Here is a 14,249-nt window from a genome sequence, read left to right as displayed (position 1 = left end):
AAGCTCCTGTTCATAAAACACATATACATTTTAATCAATTATGTTTGTGATTATCCAGTTAGTAGCTGTCAGCATCTGTGGTCTGTAACTTCAAAAATAGGAACCTCATTTATCTTGTTCATAATTGTTCTACAAGCATCAAAGACCCCACATAGATTACAGAAGGCGCTTGTTAAATGTTTGTTGAATAAATAAATGAGTTGCATGGTTACTATGCATTTAAAGGGTATGACTGTAAGACAGGTACCCAGAGCACCATGATGATGCTTTCCTAGCAAGGATATGGGGATGAGTGCCTAGACGTTTCAGCTTAGTTACTTCATCAAAGGTTTTAAAAAATATAATTGTCTGATTTCCTTTTGCCCTATGAAGAAAAGTAATCATCTTTGTTCATGCCTCCTGTGAGAACCCATTGAAGACTTAGATCATTCTTTCTTTATTTTTATTTATTTATTTATTTATTTATTCATTTTATGTATATGAGTACACACACCATTGCTCTCTTCAGACACACCAGAAGAGGGCATCAGATCCCATTATAGATGGTTGTGAACCACGATGTGGTTGCTGGGAATTGAACTCAGGACCTCTGGAGGAGCAGTCGGTGCTCTTAACCACTGAGCCATCTCCCCAGCCCAGATCATTCTTTCTTAACTGTAAGAAATTTTACCAGTTCATTTACATGGATGATAACTGTAAATGGTCATTGTGAGGAGGGAGAGAGAGAGAGAAGAAATCACAAGCAACACTGTCCAAAATGGTTTGGTCTGGCTTTCAGAAACCACACCCTTTCATTTACAAAGTAGAAATAATCAGTTTCTTTCTCCATGATGCACTGCTTATTGCCATACATAACAGGATGGTCATATATATGGCAGATAACAGACAGGATTGGGCTCTTTAAAAAAAAAAAAGTAAAGGGAACTGGAAGCTTTCTTTGTATGTAAAAGTTTTCCACACAAAAAAAAACATGTCTCCTCAAAGCTGAAAATAGCCTCCTGCTTCTCACACAGACTTCATAGGCTGTTGTGAGGACTGAGGAGAAAGTGGAGATATCTTGCATACACCTCCCACAGAAAGCACTTCAGACCAGCCAAGTTGAAGCATGGCCACATGATGAGGCCTCACATCTCACCTCACAATACACCATCAAGTTCACAACTCTAAACTCTAACTCCAGCAGTTCTGGAGTCCAGTGTACTAACTAAAGAGATAATTCCTCCCCTGGATATTTTTTTTAAACAATCTATATAGATATAACACTCTTTGTTAATGGCCAGCTATAAAATATCTTACAAATGCATGGCAATTTTATATCACTAAAAATGTGGACCATATTCAAACAGGAAGAGATGGCAGATAGCATGATGAGAATACTTGGTGGTCCTTCAGGGATCATGATAAGCTTCTTGATCAGCACCCATGAACTCTTGTAAGTCATACACACAATGTTCATGTGTCCAGTTACCCACTCAGCAGAAAAGCACCAAAGTTCTTGGAAGTCCTTTGAACATGCCTCAACTTTGTCAGCAGACTTTCTTTGTCAAAGGAAAGAGGGAAATGTCTTCAAACAGACCACATTCCAGGCTTGTGGTACAGATATTCCTAATGAAGACCCACAGGCATGACTTCTTTCATAAGCAAAGAGAACCCCAGGGGTTCTGAACAGTCTTCCAAATTGCTCAGTTAGCTTGAGTGTCACAGTTCAAAGATGTTAGACATATTTTATATGTGCAGTAAACCACTTATTATATTAAGTATCTGGATTTAAGCTTAAAATGATTCTAGCTTTAGATAAATTGAGGTGGAGGTAGGGAGAGAGAAAACAAAAATGTCTGTTTTACAGATATAATCTTTGACTCTATTGTCTGGCTGCAGACACACACAGGTATAGCTGGCAACCTTTTACTTTGGTGTCTGTGTATTGTAAGTTGTTTTGAGACCCTGAGAGTTTCCAAAAATAGAGACTTTACATTCAAATGACTTAGGGAGGAAAAACGTACCTCAACGTGGAGAACAAATTCTGCTGAGTTTGTGCCATCTGTGACCTCCAAGTATATCTCATCCTGAAGAACCTCAGATCCATCATGTTGATACCTGCAGGGATAGTATGGAAGGGGCTCTCAAAAACGCACGGGTGTAAATAGAGCTATGCAACACAAACACCCCTCCATAACCATGGCCATGACTTCAATAAATATGTATGCAAAGAAGTAAGAAAAGAAGTAGTTTAATACTCTAAATGCAAAGATATACTATCACTCAAGATCCCTAAAGGTAAAATTACTCTATCTGGGAAAACATTGCGCATGCATTGGTAATTTGTCTCCAAATCAGGAAACAGCCTTTTGGGGGCTGGAAAGAGAACTTAACAGTTAAAACCCTGAACTCCTCTTACGGAAGACCTGAGGTCAGTGACCAGCAGCTCACAACTACCACTCCAGCTCCAGGGGGCTCTGATGTCTTTGGTGTTTTGGCTTACATGAACATATATACACATATTTGCATAGGTATGCACATGCATGCACAATAACATAGAGACACACATAATTAAAAGTAACCTTGAAAATAAATTTCAGTCTTCCAAAGGCCTCTGACAACAGTTAAGTATTTGGTCTGGGATCTTTGTAACACAGCAGCACACTGAGTGGAGACAGGGTGATTTTAAGATGAAGTGGAACACTTTAAGGATGATCCCTGTACCACCCAACTTTCCTCCTATGTCCTGGAGCTGTCCATTCCTCTCTGCAGCCTTGATCTAGGAATTAGATACCGCCTCCTTCCACCATACACCATGTTCCACTTTTAAGCCCTTTATATCAGCTGGTAAAAAGTCTCGCATCGCATTTATATCAGCTTTACAACACCTTTATTTGATCTAACCTTGGCCCCATCTTCCTCTTAATTCTCAGCCAGGTATTTAAAAAAAAAAATGTATAATTTCAGACTTTTCACATAGTCTCTAGCCCACTACAGAGATGCTCAGTTAATTCTAAGTAGCTCTTGAATTTAATTGAACCATTGATTTGTTCATAATAACACATGGAATTATGCCCTAGGAATTGAAAACAAACGTTTCAACAAAACAGTATAATATATTGAGCTTATATGATATTCTTATATAAACAAAAGGGGACTATATCTTATGGGTCACCAATAAAGTGGTGATGGATTTAATTCCAGTGGCAGGAAGTGTATACTGTCACACCCTTGTCTATTATACATACTACCTTCTCTGATCTGTTTTTCCATGCCTCTTACTGCTTTTGTCAAAAATGCTCATGAAATATAATGTGCTGATCCATTTTACAACACTGCCATCCCTAACACAGCTAAGTGTATCTGAGGAGGCACGTGTAAAGTATGGTGGTGGAGACAAGCGGGTCTTTAAAACCTCACTCTTCCTTGATATTAACAAATGCCTTGGCATCTTTGTGCTCAGTTCTGCAACCTTGAGAACGGAATGACATACCTCCGTCTTGATGACTGAGGTTAAAGGACTTTAAAAGATACTTACTTGCAATTCTCTAGGAAGGTGAGTATACATAGAATCCTAGCAAATACTTCTATTTTTCTGTTCATCTTAGCACTGCCTAAACATATGTTTTCTAACATGTAAGGAGGAGCTGAGATTTCAAAATCCAAACTATAAGCAAAACAGGAAAATCTTAATGGGAATAGGTGAATAGTGATAGAAGTCACGAAGAATTGTAACTCTGTGATAGAACTGAGCCACCAAGTGTACATGCTCTTGTATGAAGCTTTCAGTCCCTAGTGGACTTCCTGGCTCAAAGCCAAACATCTGACGAGACACACTTCCTCCCACATGTTTCTAAGAAAGAGTGAGATGTCTGTTTGTCAGAGTTGGTAAATGAAATAATAGCACGTCTGTCTGCCTGGCTGTTACTTTTAAATAGTTTGCATTGATTTGCAGAGATGGTTCACTTGATATTGTGAAAATGGGCTCTTGCACCTGTATTAGGTAAAGAAAATGAAGCTTTCAAACTGGAACTACTATGAGGCCAAGAGGCAGAGTTGCTTCATCTCCAGTTCCCAGAGACCTGAGTCCAGCCTCACAGACTACCTACCAGCAGGCCCTATTTCCTTACCTGCAAACTTATGCCCAGTAGAATGAAATAAAAGCTTACACTTACAAACATCAATAGACAAAGTTAGTTGCCTCTCCCCGCAACACACACACACACACACACACACACTTCTCCCTCTCTCTGTTCTCACCTGGCTCACATTGAACTCACAATCATCCTGGCTCAGTATCCCAAGCATTGGGAATAGAAGTATAGGCTACCATATCTGGCTGATCAATAGCACTCTAGCCCTGACATTCCAAGGTCATGAAATTGCCTTTGCTTAGAGCCAACTTCAATTAACTGCACAGATTATTTTAGTCTCTACAGAGTTTGTGATATGTGCCATTGTAGCAAAATTAATATTCATGGCAATTAATTTTTATTGCACAAATATTCATAAACTCATTCCCTCTGCTACAGTAAGCCAGAGAGAGAGAGAGAAAAAAAAGTCTGATAAAAAAGTGAATTTTTCTTTTTACTTCTTTGATTTTCAGCTGACCCTTAACACTATGAAATGGCAATATTGTTCTAGAAAGCATTAGACAAGCTTCTCAGTCCATCCAGATATAAAGCCACTGCATAGAAGGGGAACACAAAATCTTCTAACCTAACTTTTAAGGTATGGAGGTCTCGCCAAAAAAATGTGCCTCTTGGCTTTAGAGGAAATCCATCCAGCTCTACCACGCCATGCAGAGGCATCTCCTGAAGAGAGAGGCAGATGTTGTCCAAGGGGGTGTCCACATCAGAAACCAAAATGTGCTCCGTGCTGATGGTGCACTGACTGCCCTCGGCCACTCTCAGGGTGTTGGTGAATACCTAGAAAGAAGGAAGGAGACACTAAAAACCTTGTTCCGTGAGGTGTCCCTGAACACAGAGTTCATTGGATCCCTATAAAGCATCTTCAGGGGTCAATTAATTTAAGAATGTTTTTATTTATTTATTTATTTTTATTGGATATTTTAATTTTTTTTGTTTTTTCAAGACAGGGTTTCTCTGTGTAGCCCCAGCTGTCCTGAAACTCACTTTGTAGACCAGGCTAGCCTCAAACTCAGAAATCCACCTGCCTCTGCCTCCTAAGTGCTGGGATTAAAGGTGTGTGCCACCACTGCCCGGTGGATATTTTATTTATTTACATTTCAGGTGTTAGCCCCTTTCCCCATTTCCCCTTCATAAATCCCTTATCCCTTCCTTCCTCCTGTTTTGTTTTGTTTGCCATTTTAATTATATGCAAGTATTAAGGGCAGTTCTGGGTTGAGGAACTAGCAATATACTAGATGCAAATAGTCAAAGAACAAGCAAGACAATAAACAAAGTTCCTTGATCACTATTTCTATCAGGATGACCAAAATATCTGAGCCAACTTCCCTGTCCTAGCCCAAAGTCATTTTCATGCCTGAAATTATTTCTTTGTTCTAGCCTAAGGTCAGATTCCTGCCAAGTAGCCCATTTCCTTGTCCTTCCTTCATAGCTAAATAATTTGTCTAAAATCACTTTAATTGAATATTTCCAATTCCAAGTGTTGATACATACAGACACCAAGACAGATCCCTAATTTGAAAGTGCATAGGCTTCAAGTGTCCCAGAGCCTCTGTAGCAGACTCAGCAAAGTGTGCAGGGCAATGAGGAGCTGAGGGAGTAACTCACAGCTTCATTCACTCAACCTTTGCCAAGTGCCTATGAAAGAAAGGATCCATCTCTCTCTCTCTTTTTCTTTAACCCTAAAAATTCTTTAGGACTCAGTAAATTGGTGAAAATTTTACTGTATGTTGTATGTTTTGCAGTAACAATAGGAAAACTGAAGGCAAGAGAGTTACATCCATGGGAAATATATTTATTCAAACAGTAGACTTAAATAGCAACAGTTGCAAGGGCTTTCAACTTAAAAAAGCCCAGTCTTTACCTGACTAACAAGTCAGTCATAATCACCAAGGAAGTTGGATAAAGCAGCTTGGTATATTTTGTTAGTAGGATAAGAGTGGGCAAGACATGTTCTATGATTAAGCAAGTCTAGAAAACTATAGTCTACATTGTACTGGCTACATTTATAAGACATATGTAGTGATCTAGGCTCTGAGAGTATAGTAGAAAACCATTTAGAGTTTATTTAGTATATCAGCTTCTAAAATTGATATTGCTATAAGGAAAAAGGTACCAGACAGAGTTAGAATCTCAAATCATGTTTTCTGAGGGTCCCACCCAGAAGGCCTAAGGTGAGCACACCACCATCGCCCTGACACTATGTTTTTACAGAAAGAATCTTCTTTCTCAGCAAGATGAAGCCTCAACCTCCTCGCCAGTGTGTACCCTCATCTGATGATCAATGTGGCACAGCACAAGAGAATGCCAACCAGACATGTGCCAGTTATGCATGTGTCCAAGGAAGCATGCTGGCTCACATAAATATGACTCTGAGTAGGCTGTGGCATCTTACATTCCTCAGTAAACTACCACCAGCAATGAAAACCAAAAGAACTATTGACTTCTCTCCCCATCACCAGCCTGACAGTCCTCTGTAAGTACTGCACTCTGATTTCACCATGCCTACATCTTCACTATAAGTAAAAGAAAGAAACAGAACCCTTCTCCAGAGGAAATATGCACCAAGGGTCATGTACACCAGTCCTGGCATCAAATTAGTATACAAAATAAAAACTATTGCCTTAAAATATACTTTAGCTACAAACAACCATTTCAAAATATTTCATTTAGAGTAAGTTCTAACATTAAAAGCCCGAGGCTTCATAAGGAGCACTTAGGAGTCTCCAGGTTTGCATGGTGTCAACCTGCCCTAATGATCGACGCTCAACTCAATTTTGTGTTGTGGAAGGACTAATTCAATTCCTAACATTCTTGGTTCTTTGAAACACTGTTTTGTTTGTCCTTCACTTGTAAACAAAAGAGATAAGTCAATCTCCACCATAGCCCTAAGACTTCCATCTTCTTTCAAATGAAGGTAATGTTTCAGTCTGCCTCATAATTTCCTCATAAAGATCATATTTCTTTGAGGTTGGACTTTCTTGCATAAAAGATTTCTCAGCGAGTGTTGTAGGGAAAGCTTTGGTTTGATTAAGGATCTAAAATGTATATATGGAAAAGGGGGTCTAACTGAAATCTAACCAAGTTCATCCCATAGCGGCTCCGACTTATTTTCACCATAAGTATTAGGCCAGGTCCCCAGCAGGGAAGGAGTCCCAGATGGAGATCATGTAGATGTCTTAGCTGCAGCTTGTCAGCCCTTCTCCAACCACAGATTGCAAGCCTGCCATCTTGAGAGATTGGGCTGCTGTCGTAATGAGCATAGTGCCTCAGTGGAGACTCTGCAAAGGAACAGTGCGACCTGCCTTGCACCCATGGTACCTGTGGGCTCAGAGCTGGTAAAGCTCGATATTTTCCAGAGAAACCTCAAGTCAGCCTTATAAGGAAACCTCCTGACTCTTGAAGATTCACAACTTAACAACTTAAAATATTATTTAGACCCATTGAGCCATTTCTGCATGTTAAGTAAGTACCTTCCCTTGGGTCTTCCAGGAAGAAGTCTGTTGGTTGACCTGAGGCAGGTGCTGTGATGCTGAGCCACTGGGAAAGAGAGTATCAGGGATGCCTATATTCTCATAGGTAGATACCCGGGAAATTCACTCTTTTCCTTGGGAATAAAGTTGGGAGGGCCTAGAGCCCTCTGGTCTAAAACAAATGGGGGATAATATTTCTTTGTCTTTCCACTTTTAAAGGAATTTTTTCCAATAATAGCCACACTAATCAAGTATAGTAGTTTGAAGTGAGTGTGTGTGTGTGTGTGTGTGTGTGTGTGTGTGTGTGTGTGTTGGGGGGCAGTGTTCAGAAAAAAAAAAAAACTCTCAAAGTGAAACATCCTCAGAGAAGACATAGCAGGTAGCAATGCCTTTATACTTTTTTTAAAACAACAACAACAAAAAGGTTCCTTAAGATTTCCATAAACACTGAGCAGTGGCACTGGATAAGAAGAAAGGTTGTCCATCCTAATTCATTCTGGGAAATTAAAAAGCTTCTTTGGAACACACAGCAGCATAGCTGGCCTGTGGTGAGAGCAAATAGGTTCTTCTGGTTGCTAAGAGACCCATCATTTAATCTCTTTCTCCTGATCAACAGCCGGAGCTCAGCAGAATGAAAGAGATTTTGATAAGGCTTTGAAAACAATGCCAAATTCAACACTGAAAAATTCTCACCTTTCAAATAGGAAGACCCATGGGAAAAAGAGCCTCCCACACACGCCCACCCCTTTTATCTATACTGCAGCTAGAGAATGAAACCATTACTCTTTCTTCTCTCTTCTTCCTTTGGGCCCACCATGTCAAACACTGCATACCTTGGGAACCTGATTGTCCACTGGGAGAATTGTGATGTTGAAGCAGATTCCATGCAAAGTACCTCCATGCTCGTTACTGACAGACAGTGTGAACTGCACATGTCGACGTGTGGGGCCTATATCTTGCATGGGTGGCATGTAGGCCACTTTCATATGGTTCACGGCATGCTGTGAAGCAAATTGAGATGGATATGTATGCTGATTTGCAGAGATCAGAATCTTGTAGCCACCCAAGTCCAAGCCTCCCAGCAATGTTAATTGATATGGAACATGCTTAGTATCACCAAAAATGGAAAGAATCCCAAGGCTCTACTTTGTAAGCCACATTGTCTACACAATGGATGTGTAGGAATGGATGAAGTCAGGCAGTATATCAAATGATGGAAGTCCAAGAACTTCTTCAAAAGGTAAGCTCAGACTTTACCCCATTCTGCTCTGCAGTTCTATACTAAAACAAGCTGTGTATGTCTGCAACGCCCCTGTTTCCATATTAGTAAAGTCGGTGAAACAGGAGCACTTAGCACATTTACAACTTCTAATCATGAAGAAACCAGACATAATTAGCTACAAACCACAGATGTCTGACGGGTGAGCATTCATAGACTAGATTCCTATGAGGTCTGCAGAGGAGAATTCATAGGAGTAAGCAGAAGATACTGAAGGATTTAGGAGAGTATCATGGAATGAGCAGCATCCCCAGAAAATGACATACTAAAGTTGGGATTCTTAGAACCTTGGAGTCTGAATTTATTTAGAAACGGGGCCATTACAGATGGATGTAGGGGAAATTCTTGAGTAATGTGGGTCCTCAATCCAATACAACTGGACTCTTTGTAAGAGGAAGAGACAGATGGGGGGAGCCTTGACTGACAGAAGGCAAAGCTGAACATGATGTATCTACAAGCCATGGAATATCAAAAAAAAAAACCGCTATCAAAGCACTAGATACTAAAACACAGGGAAGGAGAGATGTCTACAGAATTCAGAAGAATACAACCTGCCAATGCCACAATCTCAGGGCCCTTGTTCTGAACTACAAAGTGCATGGTACTTAGTTATGGTAACAGTGGGAAACTAACACAGTAGAGGAATGCATGACCAGCATTCAGTGGAATAGGTATGAGTCCTCAAATCAGTGTCCTGCCATTGGCAAATGATGCAAAGGCTGGTGGATTTAAACAAAATTTATAATTATATTCAACTTGATGAAGCCTTTCAAACAGATGTTACATATTTACCAGATGTGCTCAAGCTCAAGGATAAAGACATGAGGCATAAGTGACTGGGTAGCATCTCAGACACAGCACTGGGCACACCACACCTGCTCAGAAGATACAGTACATATTGTGTTAGCCAGTATTTTTACAAATTTTCGTACCTGAGTAAATGAGCTCAGCCCTGGGGCTGTAGGATTTTTGGTTAGTTTTGGTACGCTGTCCACCATAAATAACTTCCCAGCATCCAAGTGTCTAAGAAAAACATAGATCACATAAGCTTATTTTTTTTTTCAGCTAAGAAAAAGTAAATCACCCACCATTCCTGGGAGCGTGAAGATCCTTGTGTCCACAGGTCACGGGGAAAGCAGAAATGTTAAGTGTACAGGATTGTCCTCTTAAAGGAAAAGATGTAAAACCTGTTCTTTTATCCAGAAGGCTGGGAGTTAGAGATGATTAACAGCCTATTGATCTGTGTTATCTGTGGGGCCAGGCCATACCAAGCTCTCACAACCAGAACCACAGGTGGTTAATATCTCAAATAACCTTTACACTCTCCGTATGACCAAGTCCATGTTAGAGGCTTCCCTAGGCCCCTAAGCTAACACAGGTAGCCTATCTCCAGAACCCATTGAGTTTCAATCTAATTATGTCTCCTTGTGCTCCAGAGATTGTATTACACCAGGAAACTTTTTCCCAAATTGTACTATGTTTAAATATGCTGGCAATAAACCATGTGGTATCAGACTCTAGAAGTTTGATCCAGACTGACTAAGTCAGGTTTGCCTCTTCATGGGTCATGTCCCTGCCTGCCATGATGCTTGCAACAACCCCTCCATCAGAATCCATCTTTTTAAAAAAATACTTCATTGTGGGGAGAAACCAGATGCTCCACTGTTTTAGTCTCTTTATGTTGGGAGATTGTAGCATTAAGTTCAGCATCATGTACGCCACCCTCATCATGACAGAACAAAGTTGTTTGCTGTCCCATGGTTAAAAGGAATCCTTAGTCTGCTCTCAAGTTTCCTCACTGTTGTGTAGATGACATGAGCCTAAGGAATACTTATGCTACCATTTTGAACTGAGGTTATAAAATATGAGCACTGAATGGCCTGCGATATCTAAAGACATTACTTTGCAGACATAATAGTACTTTTAAGAAGAAAAAAATAAGGTCTTACTTTAGAAAAAAATGGAGTTTAGACTGATGGGTTTAAGCCACGCGGTGATAACAACTACAAACTGCATGGAGGTTTGAGTGACTAATTGTCACTCAGTCAGTGATGGTAAAGATGAATTTATACTAAAAGTGAATGCTAAACTGGATGTGATTTCAAGTGTACCTAATGAAGGTACACTACACTGCTACACACTGATGCTCTTAAACCAGTGGGGTCATAAGTAGCTTTACAAAGACACCTGTGGCTGAAGGAGAAACATGGAGGGCGTGTCACTGTGTAGATGAGCCCCCCATCATGAGATTCCATGTCTAGGAAATGTAGGTGCTTTTTAGTGATGTAGGCCACTTCGGTTTCCTTGACAACCAAATGCCGGGAAATACCAGGAGCTTCCTTGGGAAGTTGGTCATCTACTGGAGTGATATGGATCGTCGCCACCTGCAATGAAAACACACAGTTCTATTAAATTTAAATACAGGAAAACACCAAAGAGGGTGCCCGGGGATCACCTAGGAATAGTTAAGATGACTTCTCCAAACTGTCATTGATAAAATACTACTGTTAAGTGATTTAGAAACTGCTAATGCTTCACTCACCTGATTTTATGTTTTGAGAATATAATCATCATACCAGACGTAGTGACACATAAATTTAATCCTGGAACTCCAGAGGCAGAGGCGGAGGATCTCCATGAGTTCAAGGCTAGTATGGTCTCCATAGCAAGTTCTAGGATACCAGGGATACACAGAGAGAATATATAATCACAATTCTAGCTACTCCATTGGAAGTGTGCCTAATTCCTAATCCACTAGGAAACAGGCATGTAGAACACAAAGTACAATCCTGATTTTATTTCTCCATCTCCTTTCTACTAATAACCTATGCATCTCTGTTTCCTCCCTCTACTCCATCATAAATCCTAGACACCTTGTTGTCACTCTTGGTTTTTCCTCCCTACCCCCCATCCGACCCATCACCAAATTTCCTGTACCACTCTTGGAATTTCTTCCTTATGAGGGTCCAACAGTCCTAACTCCTTGTTGTTCTATACTTGTTATTCTATACTTTTAATTAACTCGCATTGACTTAAAAAAAAAAAAAAAACACATACACAAGTCAAATTAGTTAATTCACTTCCTCCAAAACCTTAAAACAACTATCTAGAAGTAACATTCCTCTCTTTAACATAATATCCAAAATTTTTCTTCAACTTTATTTTTTATTGCCTTTCAACATAAATTCAACACTGGTAGTGGTGTTGGTGGATGGATCCCCTCCCCCTCCCCCTCCCCCAGATTCATATCGTATTGTCTCTATCATATTGTCTCTTCAATCTAATGTTCTCCTCTCACTGCCTCTAGGAAGCTGGTTCTATCTGTTCTTACAGGATCTTCTAGATTCATCTTCTAGTTTCTCGGTTAGAACTGTTTCTGAACGTTATCCCATTGAGGGCTTGTGTTTGCCTCCAAGATTCATCTTGGAACTTTACCAGCAATGCAACAGTATCGAGATGATTACATCAGAGGGGATCTGCACCTGTGAATGGGATGGATCCCTATAAAAGCATTTGGAGAGGAAAGCGTCTTCTTCCATTCTTTTATGCCTTGTGTGTCCTATTAGAGGGACACAGCAACAAGGTACCACCTTGGAAACAAAGATCTACCTTCACCAGACAACGACCTGGATACTACCTTGACCGTGGACTTTCCAGTCTTCTGATGGTAAGAAATATTTCTGTTGTCTATAAATTGTCCAATTATTTTATTAGAGTGATTAAAAACTAAGGCCAGTTATCAAAATAAAAGACTACAAACACAATGACAATTCTAGTCTCCCAAATCTGTGTCATGATTTCCCCCCACCTACAGTATTTTTCTAATCTACAAAGTTCAGAAATTCTCTATGGGCCCTCACAGCCATAGTGTGGATCGGTGAGGCTCTCTTTAATTGAAAAACTGGATTTAATAAGGAAACAATAGTTATTGTGCCTTCAAAGAGACCATTTTCCATGCTAATTTATTCTCCAATGTGTTCTTTATGAAGGAAGAATGGAAGAGCATGCTTTTTATCCCCTGTAGTAATTCTTGGTGGGCGCATTTTTCAACATGCTTTATGATCGCCTAAGTTGATGTGTCTTTACATATTTATGCATGCTCAAACAATTAGTGTGTGTGTCTGTGGGCAAGAGAAATTCCATTTTAGCAAACTCCACAGAGAAATAAAAGCGTTCTCATTGTGCTGAAATCTGTTCATAACAAAGATATTATTAAGAACCCATTCCCAGGCAGAGTGAGAACCAGTTTCCAAAACAGTCACCAGCCACTGAGTTCCAGCTTCCCCCAAGTCCTCCAGTGTCCTTGTGACTGCAGCACACAGACAGATGTACAAGGAATCAGAATAACAAGAAAAGGATCTTCGTGCCAAACGACTCAGTCAGAACCTAAGCCTTGGATTCAGGCTCTGTAATTACAATTCACTGGGTGACATCTGACTTTCTTGTGGCCTGAATTCTTGATCCTTCATGTGCCCTGAGCTCTGATTCTATCATGGTCTTTATTTTTCTTTGTTTGAGAATACCCAGTGTCATTTCTCAGTAACAAGAATTACTTGCACTGTTAAGGCTGGCCACTATATTAACTACAGTAGTTCTGTGCAAGCTTTTAGGAAAAGACACTAGATGTTTGTATAACAGGATGACTTTTAAATGCTGATGTCAGAGTGAACTGGAGATGCTGGGTAAAGAGGCAGGGTGAACACACAGTCTGAGCTACAAAAACAATCACACCTTGCTGACTGTAGGAAATAGGCTCCAGGAGTTCCACTGCCCCACTATGGATCTGGGACTCTGTGGATGTTCCAGTCCCTTATATAAAATCTGCTGTATCTGTGTAGAGCCTACATGTTTCCCTTTGTACGCTTCAAATTACCTCCACATTACTTGCAATATCTAATATAATGCAACTGTAATGTAAATAGCAGTCGTTCATATGGCTCAGGGGATGAGGACAAATAAAACAGGATGTGCAGGTTCAAAACAGAGGCAATTTAAAATTTATCTACCAGCAGTCTGTTGAATCATTGGTGGGAAACCTACAATATATGGGGGGGGGGGGGTCAGCTGTGTTTAAGAAGAAAAAACAACAACAAAAATCTAACCACGTGCTGCATGAACACATGACAAATCTGTAGCCTTCCCACTGAGACTCTCTTCCCTAGTCCAGAAATATAAGAACAGCAAAGCAAAGAAATGTGTTAAATATGTTCCTTCACAACAAACAAAACCATCCTGGGGCTGGATAGATGGGTCACTGGTTGAGAGCACTTACTGTTCTCATAGAAGTCCTAGGTTCCATTCCCAGCATCTACATGACAGCTCACAACTGTCTATATCTCCAGATCTAGCAGATCTGGTGCTCTCTTCTGG

The 14,249-nt window shown here is 40.2% G+C and overlaps 1 protein-coding gene across 5 annotated transcripts in view; it reads right to left on the bottom strand.

Annotated features, from left to right (window-relative positions):
- Window positions 1-14,249, bottom strand: part of Frem1 (FRAS1 related extracellular matrix 1) — a 151,461-nt gene that overhangs the window by 80,882 nt on the left and 56,330 nt on the right. For all 5 annotated transcript variants that reach the window (XM_076934719.1, XM_076934721.1, XM_076934720.1 and 2 more), the window contains exons 11-15: window positions 11,067-11,263; window positions 9,812-9,902; window positions 8,434-8,601; window positions 4,699-4,907; window positions 2,004-2,097 (exon numbers count right to left, since the gene is read on the bottom strand). In XM_076934719.1, coding sequence (XP_076790834.1) covers window positions 2,004-2,097; window positions 4,699-4,907; window positions 8,434-8,601; window positions 9,812-9,902; window positions 11,067-11,263 — 759 coding nt within the window. The remainder of the gene's footprint in view (window positions 1-2,003; window positions 2,098-4,698; window positions 4,908-8,433; window positions 8,602-9,811; window positions 9,903-11,066; window positions 11,264-14,249) is intronic.

This window comes from Arvicanthis niloticus, chromosome 5 (assembly GCF_011762505.2).
Source record: "Arvicanthis niloticus isolate mArvNil1 chromosome 5, mArvNil1.pat.X, whole genome shotgun sequence".
NCBI classification, from domain to species: Eukaryota; Metazoa; Chordata; class Mammalia; order Rodentia; family Muridae; genus Arvicanthis; species Arvicanthis niloticus.
Note: the sequence above shows the minus strand (reverse complement) of the source record. Positions and strands in the feature narration are given on the sequence as shown.